The 11,215-nt window shown below is 34.8% G+C and overlaps 1 protein-coding gene across 2 annotated transcripts; it reads right to left on the bottom strand.

Annotated features, from left to right (window-relative positions):
* Positions 1-6,769: 6,769 nt before the first annotated feature.
* Positions 6,770-10,759, bottom strand: LOC133869955 (protein FAR-RED IMPAIRED RESPONSE 1-like). Of its 2 annotated transcripts, none has more exons than XM_062307055.1 (4): positions 10,550-10,759; positions 9,616-9,706; positions 7,298-9,466; positions 6,770-6,984 (listed from the first exon to the last, which is right to left on the bottom strand). In XM_062307055.1, the coding sequence occupies exons 2-3, from the start codon at positions 9,704-9,706 to the stop codon at positions 7,383-7,385; spliced, it is 2,175 nt and encodes a 724-aa protein (XP_062163039.1). In that variant the 5' UTR covers positions 10,550-10,759; the 3' UTR covers positions 6,770-6,984; positions 7,298-7,382. The 2 variants fall into 2 exon arrangements, with proteins under 2 accessions (XP_062163039.1, XP_062163041.1); XM_062307057.1 differs by having other exon boundaries at positions 7,293-9,466.
* Positions 10,760-11,215: the final 456 nt, after the last annotated feature.

Raw genomic sequence — 11,215 nt, forward strand, 5'->3', positions numbered from 1 at the left:
CCCACTATGATGTCTGCTGTAGCAGGTATTGGCCAAAAAAGATTCATTGATACATGTAAAGATGCCCAAAACAACGTGAATCGGAGGACAAGAAACATATCAGGAGTATAAACAGAATTTTACTAGAAGCATTGAAGAGCTAGCGCTGAATCGGAACCCAAGAAAACAATCTCTGCTGTTTGATGCATTTGATCTGGCCAGAGAGCTAGGAAATTTGGAATGGCAGAAGAGATGGGGTGTAATGAGTCAAGTGTGGGTGGAATTGTTGTCTTATGCTGCAAGCCATTGCAGGGCCAATACTCATGCTGCTCAACTAAGCCAAGGAGGAGAGTTTTTCACATTTGTCTGGTTATTAATGTCTCATTTTGGCATAGGGGATCAGATCCAAATATTTGAGGGGCCTACAAGAGCAAATTGATTGCGGGTAAGTCAATCCAATGGCTTCTTTTTATGTATTACCATTAAAAAAAAAAAAAAATCGAGAACTTCACTTATAACCCCTGATGTTTTATCACTTTTGTAAAATGGTACCAAAAAGTATAAATTTAGAGTATCCATCTTTCAATTATTATTTTTTTTTTCAATTTCAACCATTCATTATAATTTTTCGTTAAATCCTGTCAAAATTTTCAAAATACTCCTCATTTTTTTAGGAAAAGAGAAAGAATAAAATTGCTAGGATTTAGGTATTAGTCAGAATTTAACGGAATTTACAAAAATACCCATGCCTCAATCTTTGAAAAATTTTATATTTTCTTTATAAAAATAAACACAGGGATATTTTGAAAATGTTGATAAGATTTAATGGAAAATTCTAACTGATGGTTGAAATTTGAAAAAATTGAAAAATTGATACCCTAAATTGACGCTTTTTAAAGTTTGGGTACGAAGCTTTTTTCGAAAGTGATAAAAGATCAGAGATTATAAGTGAAATTCTAAAAAAAAAAAAAAATTGAAAGATGAGCAGAAGATTCTGCTGCATGCATGTGCCATTATTTCCTTCCGGTAGGAATTGATGAGATGTTTATGATGTATGTGAAAACACTAGTATATCTTGGCTTTGCACCTAAGTTTAACTCAAATCAAATGCTTCTCATGATCACCGTCATGAATTTGTTGGCTATGACTTTTAGTGGTTCGCCCGAAATCTTTTGTTAGAACATTCTTAATAGGCTCATCAAAATAGCTTTTTTAGTTATTTTGGTGAGCCAATTTGATATAATAACACTTTAATCAAAAAGTTTTGATGAGTGAAACTACTCACCAATTCTGATGAGTAATATCCATCACCAACTCCCTCACCAATTTTGTTTCTTCTTTCTCTCTCACATGATCAGCATACTTTTTTCATTTTTTCTCTCATTTTCCATCTTTCTCACACGATGATATCCTTATTTCATGGACATGAAGGTTTCTTTGTCCCCTACATAAACTTTGTGGTTCTTTTCATAAAAATAAAAAAATAAAAAAAATAAAAAAAATGTAGTTTTTTCATTTATCTTTTTTTTTTTTTTTTTTTTTCTTGAATTTGGTTGAGAAGCAAATGAAAACTTCTGTGAATTTCTTAGCAATGATCTAATCTTAAGATGAAGGTATATAATAGCTTGTTGCATAAAAAGATTAAATTGAAAAAAAAATAAAGAAATATGAAAAAAAAAATTATTTAAATGAAATAATGATAGTGAATAGTTAAAATTGTGAGGCTGCTGGGAGAATTTTAAAAAAGTGGCTCACCAAAATAGAGAAAAATGGTTTTTAGCTACTTTGGTGAGTAAAATTTGGTAAGGTTACTAGGAATGCTCTTACATGACCTTAATTGGGGACATGCATGGTCGAATTCTGCAATTATTTGCAAATAAACAGTACCGATTTACAAAACGCAAGACGTCTTAAATAAAAAACTTCTCTAAAATGTATATAAATATGCACATGTAGAAGTGTTTCATAATTTGTGTCTAATTAAAAAGAGTTTTTAAAAATAATTATTTTCAAATGTTCTTCGGCCATTGATCATCAATCGATGCACGTGGCACCCATTGATTGATCAATGACTTGACCAAACGATTGATGAGTGACCTGCATAATTTTTTTAGGGTTTTCTAGAATTTTGTATGTGGGAAGGGTCCTATTTCTGCACTATTTCAGTAACCCAAGCAAAGAGAGAGAGAGAGAGAGAGAGAGAGAGAGAGAGAGAGGCCATTGAAGTTCTTGCTCTACAAAGCTTGGAAACCTCTTACTTGGCCTTGTGGTAAGAAGGCTTAACCACCTAATCTCTAATCCTCAATTTTTTTTGCATGATTATTACTGTTATTTTCATACTTAAGCATGAGTAGTTGTTTTCATTTTATATGAGTTAATTAAAGTTGGCATTTTTATAAAAGGAAAGCTTGATTATTGCATGCAAAATATGAACTTCAAAGATGGATTTCCTTTTTATGTCAATAAATATCTAAGCATCTATATTTCAGTATTTTAAAACCTTTTTCCCTGGTTAATTAGCAATGGATTATGATTATCAGATTAAAGCTAGGACCTTCAATGTTTTTAAGCAATGTATGAGAATATGCTTGATTAAAAACGTATATGTGTATAATACATGATGTTTATTATGATTTCTACAATCATTATGAGCCTGTTTGAGCTTGAGATTGGGTTTTAATAAAAGATATTTAGTGATTATAACTATTGGCAGAACATCGAACAATCGACACTCAAGAATCGATTGATTGATGAAAGCATGATATGTTAATGAGAAATGCTACACATACTTCCATTACTACACTTCCTGATGTGGCACTAAAAATTATTATTGGATCCAAATTAAATTTAATAGTGATTCATCCAAAATCTAATAATGATTTTTAGTGTCACATCATAAAGTGCTCATTTGGGAGTGAGTGGGAGTTTATGTAGCATTTCTCTATGTTAATTAGGGTTAAATGCATGATTAGGGTTTCTAGATACATGATTACAATTTCACGTGTAGGATTAGGGTTTTTTAGTATGGAATATGTATGTCTAATATTATAATATGGCTTGCATAGACATGAAAACATAATCTTTTAAGATGTCAAGGATTAAGGATGAGTGACCTAGATAAGTAAATGCTTACAGGACGGATAATCAATTTTCTTTCTTATGAGAACTCCCACAAGAAAAGCCTGTTAAGCACACAACTTATTGGGCCAAAAAATCCCTAATTTTTTTTTAAAAAAAAAAAAATGAAAAATAACGTATAAAATGAGCCCAAAAAATAAAAGGCCAAATCTTTTAAATAGGTGGTTATCAATTTTTAATACCTGTTTTTTCTAGGAATGGGCAAAATATTCGATTACTGCCTATCGACCGTCATCGAACTAACATCGACCACCTACCACCTCTACCGACTTCTGGTAGTTGGTATAAAAAATTTATACCGAAGTCGGTTCGGGTTGGTAGTCGGTATAGGTGTTTGTTGGTCGGTTAACTGAAATATGGGAGAGGCTATCGTTTTGACTTAGATAGAAACGACGTCGTTTTGATCATAGTATATATACACCTCTTTCTCCTTTTTTGCCCTAACCCTATTTTTGAATCCTCTAGCAGCAGCCCTCTCTCTCTCTCTCCCCAATCTTGTCTCTCACCGATGCTACACCAGATCAAGCCCAACCCTATTCAGTTATTCGTCATCCTAGAGGTATGCTCAGTAATGATTTAGTGTAAATACACGGCCTTCTGGTATAAGTTGTTCAGATTCTTTTTTCAATTCGTAAGAGATATTAACAGGGAACAGTTCATGAAAGTTCCATTTTTTTTTACTCACTGGTTTATCCGTTGCCGACCTAATCGATTTCACCGTTTTAACCGAAAATGTCAAAATTGATTGTTGTTGAAATAAAGTCGGTGAATTAATTGACGTTAATTGACTTGGGCGGTTCGGTAAACGAAAACCCCTCTACCGACACCGATACCCACCAAAACTGTTTTCACCCCTAGTAAGATTTGAGAGTGTGAGAAAGATATTGCATACCAATTCTCTTTAAGGGAGTAATGCTACGAAGGAGCATTCTATACGCAATTTGTCTTGAATTTTTTGCTGGTTAACCCAACTAGCTTGTAAAAAAAAAAAAATCATCTCAAAAACACATGCATAAGTTTATGAGTAATTTTAAATGTCCATTTCTTGTGTCCATTCAAAAATGAGATGGCTTTTAAAATCACCATTTGATCAAAATTCAATAGTGATTAATCACACGCCCAATGGTGATTTTAAAATCCAAACAAAAGATGGACTTCTAGCATTACTCTAAGTTTAGGCGTGCATTTTCATTTCCCCCCCCCCCCCTCTCTCTCTCTCTCTCTCTCTCTCTCTCTCTCTCTCTCTCTCTCTCCCAAAACTTTTCCCTCCCCACTCTCCCACTCACCACAACCACCACCAAAATATACCTCTGGCCACCACCGTCCAATGCCGCCGCCAACCATCCGGCCTTTTCCCCCTGTCTCTCCACCAAAACTTTTCTCTCCCCCCTCTCCCCCCCACCACCAAATACCCAGCCACCACTGTCCAATGCCGCTGCACACCACGAAGTAGTGTCGCAGCCAACCAGTGCTATACTCCTTTACCAGAAACTTGGTGTTGCTTCACTTCTGGGATCACTAATGCTAGTTCTCATGATCCCCATTCAGGTTAGGCTTCTTTTCTTTTTTTTTGCCTTTTTGTCTTCTTAATGTAGAACCTGAAAATATCTTTTTGGATATAATTGAAAATTCACATTCTAACTTCAGCCAAACTTTACCGAATTGTTTGGTGTCAATGATGCAGCCCAGAGGCTACTGATTTGTTGCTTATGAGAAAAATAAACAAACTCAGCGCCATTGACAGTAAAGTTAATTTATGGGAAGAAAAATGAGGAAACAATTAGAAGAGGTTCCCACTCTTGATAGAATAGCTTTCTGTCCAAAGATTCTTTCCATAAATGCTCAATAAGGAACTAGGCCTCAGCCTTTTTACAAAGAAAATAAGATTTTCTCATTTTTCTGGGACTTTTACTCTTTTGACTCCTTTATAACTTGGAAAGCATACATTGATAATATTTATTTCTTTTTTGACTGAAACTTGACTTGCATCGGTTTCTTAGTTCCTGCAACAATTTAGTGGTTGCTGCATCAGTCAACCAGTAGAAACCAACTTACTATATCTAAAATCTTATCTGGTTCCCAGCACACTAAAAAAAAAAAAAAAAAAAAAAAAAAAAAAAAGGGGGTTTCATATGATTAAATATTTATATTACTTTTAAACCTAACATGACACTTGTATTTGTAGAATTCATTTCCTCTCGAGATTGGTGTTTCTATCTTTTGATTTTTTATATATTTATTTTCTTTATACAGTTTTGGTAATGCTTCTGACTTTGAGATGGATTATTGTTAGTTTACACTAAGCTTGTGATATGACATTATTGGCCCACAGTTAACATGGTAATTTCTTCTGCCATGCAATATGTGAGGCCCGTATTTGGTTCACTGTTATTGAGTGGGGCTGCTTTGAGAGGGGTTTTAGTTTATATATTTAGAGTTTGATTGACAACAAACACTGTCGTATTTACTGCTTATAAGGTCATACTTGACATTGTTTCAAATTTTTATGAACTTCAGTTTGTTGTTGCTCTTTCATGTTTCTAGCATTGTTATGGATTTTTATATTATATTGGATCTTGAGTTTGTATAACTTTTGATACTTGAACTGTAATTCTCGGATATTTCAATACCATTTTTTGAATTATCTTTAATGTCTTAAATTAAATTGATCAGCTCAATACCATTTTTTATATTGTCTGGCTACTAAATATGCTTTCATGACTTGTGGACCATAGTGGCAAGAAAAATGTGTGCTAAAGTATTACATGTTCACATATATAAACTTGATATGTCTTTTTCTAAAGCTAGAACATCCTGTTTGGATTCTAAATTTCTGTCACAGTACCTATTTGCTGCAGGAATGTATACAACCTTGATGACACTTAAATGAGCAATGGCAAAGTTACTCTAGAATCCTGCATTTATGTCAGAAGCTCATCAAGAAATCAGGAAAGAAGAATTTGATACTGTTCAAGGCCCCAAAACTTGTAGGCGATTGTGGAGACCCTTTTCTTGTATGACTGAAACAAATATGAAGATCTGCTGTTATGTGGTTCCAAAACACATGGGAAAACCCCAAGCTGGAATTTGTGGTTGTATTTCATATGGATAAATACTTTAAACTTGGTGTTGTACGTTTGTGGGTCTTGTACTAGTTTGTAAGTTCTTGTTGTTTGTAGTTAATGGTGGTGTTGGTGTTGTATCTTGTTGGGTTGATTTTGTTTATGTTTTTGAGTTGTAGTTGACGTAATTTATGTTGGTGTTTGTAATAGGTGTTAGATGTTGTACCATATACCCAAAAGAATTGATGTTATCTTCATGTATAAGAATTGCATTATTTTGAAAGTTGTGTTGTTTCAGTTGGTCTTATCTTCATATATAAGAACTACTTCGTGCATTCTGAAAGTTAACACCTTAAAAAGAACAAATGGAGTTACAAAAACAACATATTTCCTTACTTCATTGATTATATATTCTTCGCATCCTATCACAATATTCAACATCACAATAGAATACATGGGATCAACTTGGATCAAGTTTTTACCTCTATTCCACTACAAATATGATCTCTCAAGTTTTGACCTCTATTCCAAAATAGTTACAGTAAGCAAAACACCAAGAACTATGACCTTCCAAAATCTCAAAATCGGCATGCAAGAAGAATACTAACAAATTTATACATAAGAAATTCTACTAGTAGTGCACAAGCTACTAGTATATATGAAAATCTACTAATTACAACACAAAAAGGCTAAGTAGTCCATACAACACAAAATAGTTCCAAAACAACAAAATACATTGTAACTTGCATTCCTTCCATTTCACTGATTCCATTTAGCGTTCCAATAGCTTAGGTGGCCATATATCCTGCAAAATTGTGAGCAAGATTTTTGATAATATAAGCCAACTTCTTTTAAATCTCATAAAGATTTTTTCTTTTTCTTTTTAAATACCTTAGTAGTTGTACTATTCTGAGTTCCTAAAACATTACTATGCTGAATATTAGGTGAAATTGGCAAAAGAGCTTTGAGTAAACACTGAATATCATTAAAAAAAAAAATGAAAAGAGTTAAGTAAATGTTTTATGTGTTGCAAGTAAAATTGAAAAATGTTAACAAATGTGCAAATGTTTTTAATAAGCATAATTAAGCACTAGGGGAAGAGAAATAAGCAACCTTACTTTGGCATGGCTCATTGTTTTTTCCTTGTGACTTCTTGACAATCGCTTTTTCCACTATAGATACTTTTTTTTTATACAGTAACCTTCATTTACTTCGAACCTTGAGAGGACTATGCACTTTATCACTTTCTACCTCTAAATCATCACCATCAATGGATTCATTAAATGTTGAAGATGCGCCTGGAAGTGCGCGAGAAGGTGGATTCTGTTCACAACTTAAACCACTTAATTCTGTAGTTAACATATTAATATGTCTCTGCACTTTTGTGTAATGATCCACGTTTCTTGCGGCGATCTCTGCTAATTTATGCATACATTTGCACAAGTTGTCATATCTTTGTACATCGGGATTGCCACTCAACGAGTCATAACTACTTTTAACTAAAGTATATCTTCGCTTCACGTCCTTCCTCCAGCGGTCAAGATAATATTTGGAGGGCAATGATGTAATGTTATGTGCGGCCAGTACAGAAATGACATGTCTACACAAGATGCCTCTCGATTCAAATGACCCACATGTGCATTTTACTTCAAATTCATCTTTATCTTCATTAAAGTAGACAACATATATTACTTGTTTCACGAATGCATCTTCAACTAATACTTGTGCAATCACTTGATAGGTATAAATTGCACCCTCTTTAGACAAAAGGGAGACAGTACAATAAATTCTACCCAATATCTCCACCTGAACTTCTTTGAATTTTGCAATGGTGTAGACTTGTTGAAATTTTTTCTCAAAAGAATAGAAGGTTAAACATGAAAGCGTAGAATTAAAAGAATTGAAATCTGCAAGAGCCTCATTCTCAACCTTCTTCCGTAAAGCAATATCATATTGGTCAACAAATTGCTTCAATGTGGTCGACGGACGCACATACCCATCAAAAAATGCATTTATACTTTCACTCCGTTGTGTAGTTATGATACCAGCCCAAAATTCACCTTTTAGATATGCCGGTACCCAGAAAGTCCGCTCATCATATAACTGACGCAGCCAATCATTATCCTTAAGATTATATCTTTCAAGTAGACTTTGCCAACCTACCTCGAAGTCATCACATGTCTGAGACTCATACACACATCTTTGTAAAGCACTCTTGAAGGCATCATATTGTGAATGTGCTCTAAACTTTTCTAGAATTTTTTTCAAGATGTGCCATAGACAATATCTGTGTCGAGTTCCTGGAAAAACTCTTGCAATTGCATTTTTCATAGCCCTATTTTGATATGTTATAATTGCATTTGGTGCCCGACCATTCATGCATTCCAACCATGTTTGAAACAACCATACAAAGTTTTCTGTATCCTCACTTGATAGTAATCCTGCCCCTAAAAGCATTGACTGACCATGATGATTCACTCCTACGAAAGGAGCAAATGGTAATTCATACCTATTGGTCAAGTATGTCGTGTCAAATGTAATGGCATCCCCAAAACTTTCATATGATGCCCTACTTCGTGCATCGGCCCAAAACACATTTCTCAACCTAGATTCATCGTCCAAATCCATCACAGCGTAGAAACCATTGTTCGTTGCTTGCATCTTAGTAAAATAGTCACATAGTGCTTTAGCACCTCCTTGGCCAAGCCGAAGATATCTTTCCTTGTTAATAAAATTTCGGTAGTCTTTTTCTACAAATGAAAGATTCTCATACCCCCCCGCTTCAACAGCAAGAGAGTTACAACTCTGGCTCAGTCCGATCTCAGCTATATCATTTACTATAATCTTTCTTTTCACACTAGGATTCAATCTCCTATTGCATTTAAAATATCTTGCTTGTCCTGGGCTTAAATCATGATTGTGGTCAGTAGTTACACTAGTCACACACCACTTCGTTTCAACAAACTTTGCATTCAACTTGGCCTTACAATCCGTTTTGGTTGTTGGATTTGGCTTACTTGTCTTGGGTGCTGGCTTGCCTTGACGAGCACATGCAAGGGTGACACGTACTTCTTTCCTACTAATTTTGTCTCTAGTAGCTTTCTTTTGTACCACCCCAAAACCTCTTTGCTTGCCAAAACGCCTATAATATGATTTGAGTTCTTCTATGGAGTTAAACGTCATACCTTTCTTAGGTTGCTCAACATTTTCATCTTCCTCTATGAGCTTCCACTCGCATTGGTCCTCATTATCGTCCGATTCCACATCACTTACAATTTCATTTTCATCTATAACAAAAATAAAAAATAAAATAAAAAATAAATAAATAAAAAAACACAAATATAGTTGAGCCACCATGAATAATAAAATTTAGCGAAAGAACATTCAACAAATGTTGCGTAAAATCTACTAATGAGAGAGCAAGAGCCTAACAAACCATTTTGAGGGACAACTTGGGGGCGCGGATCATCATCAACCGGAACATGTGGAAGCAAATTATCATCTCCGTACTCATTTCCCAAGTCCATCTAGGAGTTATTACAAGAAAAATTCAAATTAGATGTCAACCTAAACAAAACCACAAGATGAAACAAAAGTGTCTTAATGGACACCTAAAAATGCTACTTAGTTTGAGTTCATAATTTTATTAAAAGAGACAGAGCTGCATCAACACTGATGACAGGATAGTCCAAGCACTAAACTAGAAAAGCAACCGAAACCAATGGTATAATTACAAGGAACTTATCCAAACCTAAAGACTGCAATTTCTGCAAAATTCTGAATTTCCCCACAAATCATCCAGTAACAAGTTAGAAATATCGTAAATCAATAAAATAATCACAGAGAAATATATTCTAAAACGGGTACTAGGTCCACTCATAAGGAAAGGCCATCTCCTAACACACACGTCCATGCGCCAGTTATGGAAGTCTTTAACGATAATATGAATATGTATAGGAATATCTTCCTAACCAATCTCTTCTCCCATCATTTTTGGTGAAGCTCAATCTGCAATTAATTCTTTTAATTCTTTTGCTTTATCACTTCCAAGTAAGTCTCTATTCCCTCAAGTATTGGCTGGGTCGTGCTCAAAATATTGTATGTAAAGCAGAGAAAGGTGATGATTAGTTTGATATTTTGATATTTTTCTGTTCGTTACCACTTTGCAACAGAGAAAGGTGATGATTACTCTGTTTGGCCAAAACCCAGAATGAGAATTGTAATGGTCTCTCTTATTATCACTAATAACTATGATAATTAGTCCCAGGAAATAGCAAAGACAGTTTAATTTAACAAAAATAACAGAACATACTAAAAAATCTAATTAACAAGCAGCAAAATACGTGAGGCTCAGAGAAAGGAAAACAGACCGGTGGTGGGCGTCGTTCAGTGGGCGGAGGCGACCAAACCGCGTGAGATCGGCCGGATGGTTGGCGGCGACACTGGTTCGTGGTGGGCGGCGGCACTGGACGGTGGTAGCCGGCGATGGTTGGTGGTGGCCGGAGATTATTTGGTGGTGGTTGTCGTGGGTGGGTGAGGGGGGAGGGAAAAGTTTTGGGAGAGAGAGAGAGAGAGGGAAAAAAATGCAGGCCTAAACTCACGCATGCGTTTTTGAGATATGTATATATATTTTTTTAATTTTTTTTTTTATTACAGGCTGGTTAACCGGCAAAAAAGTCGGACAAATTGCGTAGAATGCTCCTCCCGTACTCCGTAGCATTTTTTTTTTTTATATAGATGTACTCCGTAGCATTTAACTCCTCTTTAAATGGACTTACCGCATAGGCATCGTTTTGGTTGATTAAGTTTTATTTGTAGCACTATATCTGTAAAGATCTGAGTTGATTGTTAATTTAGCTTGGATATATACCTTTATGATGGTTGAGTCGATTGTTAACTTAGTTTGGGTATATACCTTTATGATGGTGGCTTATGTACACATCTATGGTGGTTCTTATGTACACTTTTATAGTGGCTGAATTTGTACCCTTCTCTTCATTAATGAAAATTGATCTTTTCTTAAAAAAAAATAAATA

The sequence above is a fragment of the Alnus glutinosa genome, chromosome 5 (genome assembly GCF_958979055.1).
Source record: "Alnus glutinosa chromosome 5, dhAlnGlut1.1, whole genome shotgun sequence".
NCBI lineage: Eukaryota > Viridiplantae > Streptophyta > Magnoliopsida > Fagales > Betulaceae > Alnus > Alnus glutinosa.

Bases quoted from the DNA above. Each gene is read 5' to 3' on its own strand.
- LOC133869955 (XM_062307055.1), bottom strand. From the start codon at position 9,706: ATGGACTTGGGAAATGAGTACGGAGATGATAATTTGCTTCCACATGTT. The intron at 9,467-9,615 runs GTTTGTTAGGCT...TTTTTGTTATAG, and splicing joins CCAAGTTGTCCCTCAAAATG to ATGAAAATGAAATTGTAAGT.